Source organism: Branchiostoma belcheri, unplaced genomic scaffold, assembly GCF_001625305.1.
Source record: "Branchiostoma belcheri isolate BF01 breed outbred unplaced genomic scaffold, Haploidv18h27 scaffold47, whole genome shotgun sequence".
In the NCBI taxonomy this organism is placed as follows: Eukaryota; Metazoa; Chordata; class Leptocardii; order Amphioxiformes; family Branchiostomatidae; genus Branchiostoma; species Branchiostoma belcheri.
In genome coordinates this window covers 1,294,159-1,297,171 of record NW_017804098.1, presented here as the reverse complement: position 1 = coordinate 1,297,171, position 3,013 = coordinate 1,294,159, and the positions used below count along the sequence as shown (strand labels likewise).

General features: G+C 36.1%; 1 protein-coding gene across 1 annotated transcript in view; it reads left to right on the top strand.

The window, feature by feature from the left end:
- Window positions 1-886: 886 nt before the first annotated feature.
- The window catches only part of LOC109479189, a 33,190-nt gene continuing 31,063 nt past the window's right edge, over window positions 887-3,013 (top strand). The window contains 1 exon segment of the mRNA XM_019781080.1: window positions 887-959. Within this exon segment, the coding sequence (XP_019636639.1) occupies window positions 923-959 (37 nt within the window). The 5' untranslated portion in view covers window positions 887-922.

Genomic DNA, 3,013 nt, shown 5'->3' with positions numbered 1-3,013 from the left:
CTAATATTAATAACATCCCATATAATTTTATGTAAATTTTATCATTAAATATGCATAATTTATGCTAATTTGATGACGTCATTGGCCAAAATCCAAGATGGTGGACCATATCATTAGAACAGGTATATATAGGTTATTTTCATTAAAATTTCATCAATACTTCCATTTCTTTTTCCAAAAAAGATTTAAATGAAGGTCTTTAGTATGTTTACAATGTATTTTAGGCTTTATCATAAAAAAGAACTATTTTTGAAAATTCAAGATTCATGATCCAAGATGGCGGATATCTTAAATATGCATGACGTCATTTTATGACGTCACCGGTGTTGCTATGGGCAACATAAGACTCAGTACACCATAAAATTCTGTCATAAACACTTTTGGTACAGTTATGTTGAATACCATTTAGTTTTCAGGGAAAAACCTATTTAGACGGTTTTGGCCAATAAAATCACATTAATGACGTCATAATGACGTCATATTACGTCATAACGACATAAAAATTGTAGATATGATAAATTTTTACTAGTACACCATTCTCTGAAAATTTGGTGGTCATACGACATACCGTTCGCGAGTTCTTAGGGGGGGGGTCAAAAGACCCCCCCTCGTCCCCCCATGTCAAAAAAAGCCCGGTCTAGGTAACGACTATCATTTCTCCTCCCAGATGATCTAATTAGCACCTAATATTACAAATTTCTAAAGGTGGTAGATGGCTAATGACTGTTAGCGATGTTTTAATTTACTTTTCTTGTACAGTAACCATGCTTTATTTCATTACATTAGATTTAACTTGAGGAGATTCACGAAAACATGTATTTTACAAGTATTAACTAAAGTAACTTGATATCTAACTATTCATGTTCCAGAATATACAGAAGTCAGTGGTGAACAGCCCCCAGATGTAGGACAGAACTACGGCATGACAGGACCTGGAGATCAGGATCCAACTTTAAAAGGTAACGACTATGATTTTAACTAAAGATTTACGATTACGGCTCACGAATATTGTCTTATAAGTGTTTTCCTTCAATTTACCCTAACTAGACTATGTATTGTCTGAGTTTTCTAAAGGTTGTTTCGTAGAACAAACACCATATTGCACTGTTATAAATCATAAATAGGTGGGGTCGTGTGCCGCAGTCGGTAGCGCATTCGGACCAGAGGTCGCGGGTTCGAACCCTGCCCATGTCACCGATCTTGTGCCCTTGGGAAAGGCACTTTACACGACTTTTTTCACTTCACTCAGGTGGAAATGAGTACCTAGCTTAGGAACGTCCTCGGATAGGACGTTAACCCTATCTAGACCGGGCTTTTTTGAGCAAGATTTGACCGGGGGGGGCTCTTTTGACCCCCCCCCCTCAGAACTCGCTAACGGTAAGTCGCATGACTACCAAATTTTCAGAGGATGGTGTACTAGTAAAAATTTATCATATCTACAATTTTTTTGTCATTATGACGTAATATGACGTCATTATGACGTCATTAATGTGATTTTAAAGGCCAAAACCGTCTAGATAGGCTATTCCCTGAAAACTAAATGGTCTACAACATAACTTTACCAAAAGTGTTTACGACAGAATATTAGAGTGTACTAAGTCTTATGTTGCCCATACCAACACCGGTGACGTCATAAAATGACGTCATACATATTTAAGATATCCGTCATCTTCGATCATCAATGTTAAATTTTCAAAAATAGTTTTTTTTTCCTGATAAAGCCTAAAATACATTGTAAACATACTAAAGACCTTCATTTAAACATTTTTTGGAAAAAGAAATGGAAGTTTTGATGAAATTTACATAAAATTATATGGGATGTTATCAATATTAGAAACCATGAGTAACTTGACATAGAACCCATAAAATTCTATTGTTGAAACAAAAATTACTAAATTTAGCAAAAAATGCCTGTCAGAAACTCGTTGCCATGGCAACACAAAAAATCAATATCTTATTCCAATGATTAAAAATTGTTGCCAACAATATTTTAGGAAAAGTCACAAAGTTTGGTCGTTCTAGCCTTAGCCGTTCAGATGCTATGTGACATCAAAGTTGGCGCGGGCACTTTTAGCCCCCCCCCGGTCTAGATAGGGTTAAATGGAGGTCCCGTGTTTGGGAGACCCACACCTCATGCATGTTAAAGAACCCCTGTACTTATTGAAAAGAGTATATCTTTCCGGTGTTAGTTGTCCAAAACCTTACAGTTCGGTCTTACACAGCTTAAACATGTACGCACATGTACACCAGTGTGTTACACCTAAAGGTGGTTTACCGGTTATGCGAAACAAACAAACAAACAAACATAGAAAAATTTAGTACTTTTACATTTCTATCAAATAAATAAATAATGGGTTGGAATTAATGAAGGATGACATTTACAACATTTTCCTCTCGGGCCTTTGGAACAAGACACTTGTATGGAATTTAACTTACTCAACTGTAGATGTGATTATGTTTGTTACGTTTGTTTTATGAGTCTTTGTTATCCACGTACTGTTAAAAATAATGTTTCAATACATGCCCTCTGCATCTCACGGCGGTCGGTTGCTAGGCTAAAGTCGCATTACTAGGGAGGTATCGGGTTACAGAACGTGTTCGAACGTGGCCGCGCGGGAGTCCCAGGCCGGCCCGGGGGCAACGGGTAAAATTTGAAAATAAACAAAAGTAATTGGAGAGTAAATACTCGTCAAAATAAAATGTAATAAGTGATTTTGTTTACCTCAAATGTTATTCTTGCACTGCCTTTGCTCCACTTTGTGTACATTTGCTTCCAAATGAGATCAATTTCGGATTTCAAAAAGGGTTGACGAGAACCAAACAACTGATTTTAAGAGGCCCCGAAAATTAAAAATAAGGTTAGATTTTTGGATTTTTAGAAATATTACAGTAAATTTAAACTTTCTGTCTTAGGATTTTTTTATTTTTTAACTAAAACTCGTCTTACAGTCAAAAGAAGAGCTAAAAACGCACTGTTTTAACTTTAAATACCGATAAATTCATAATCGCGGCC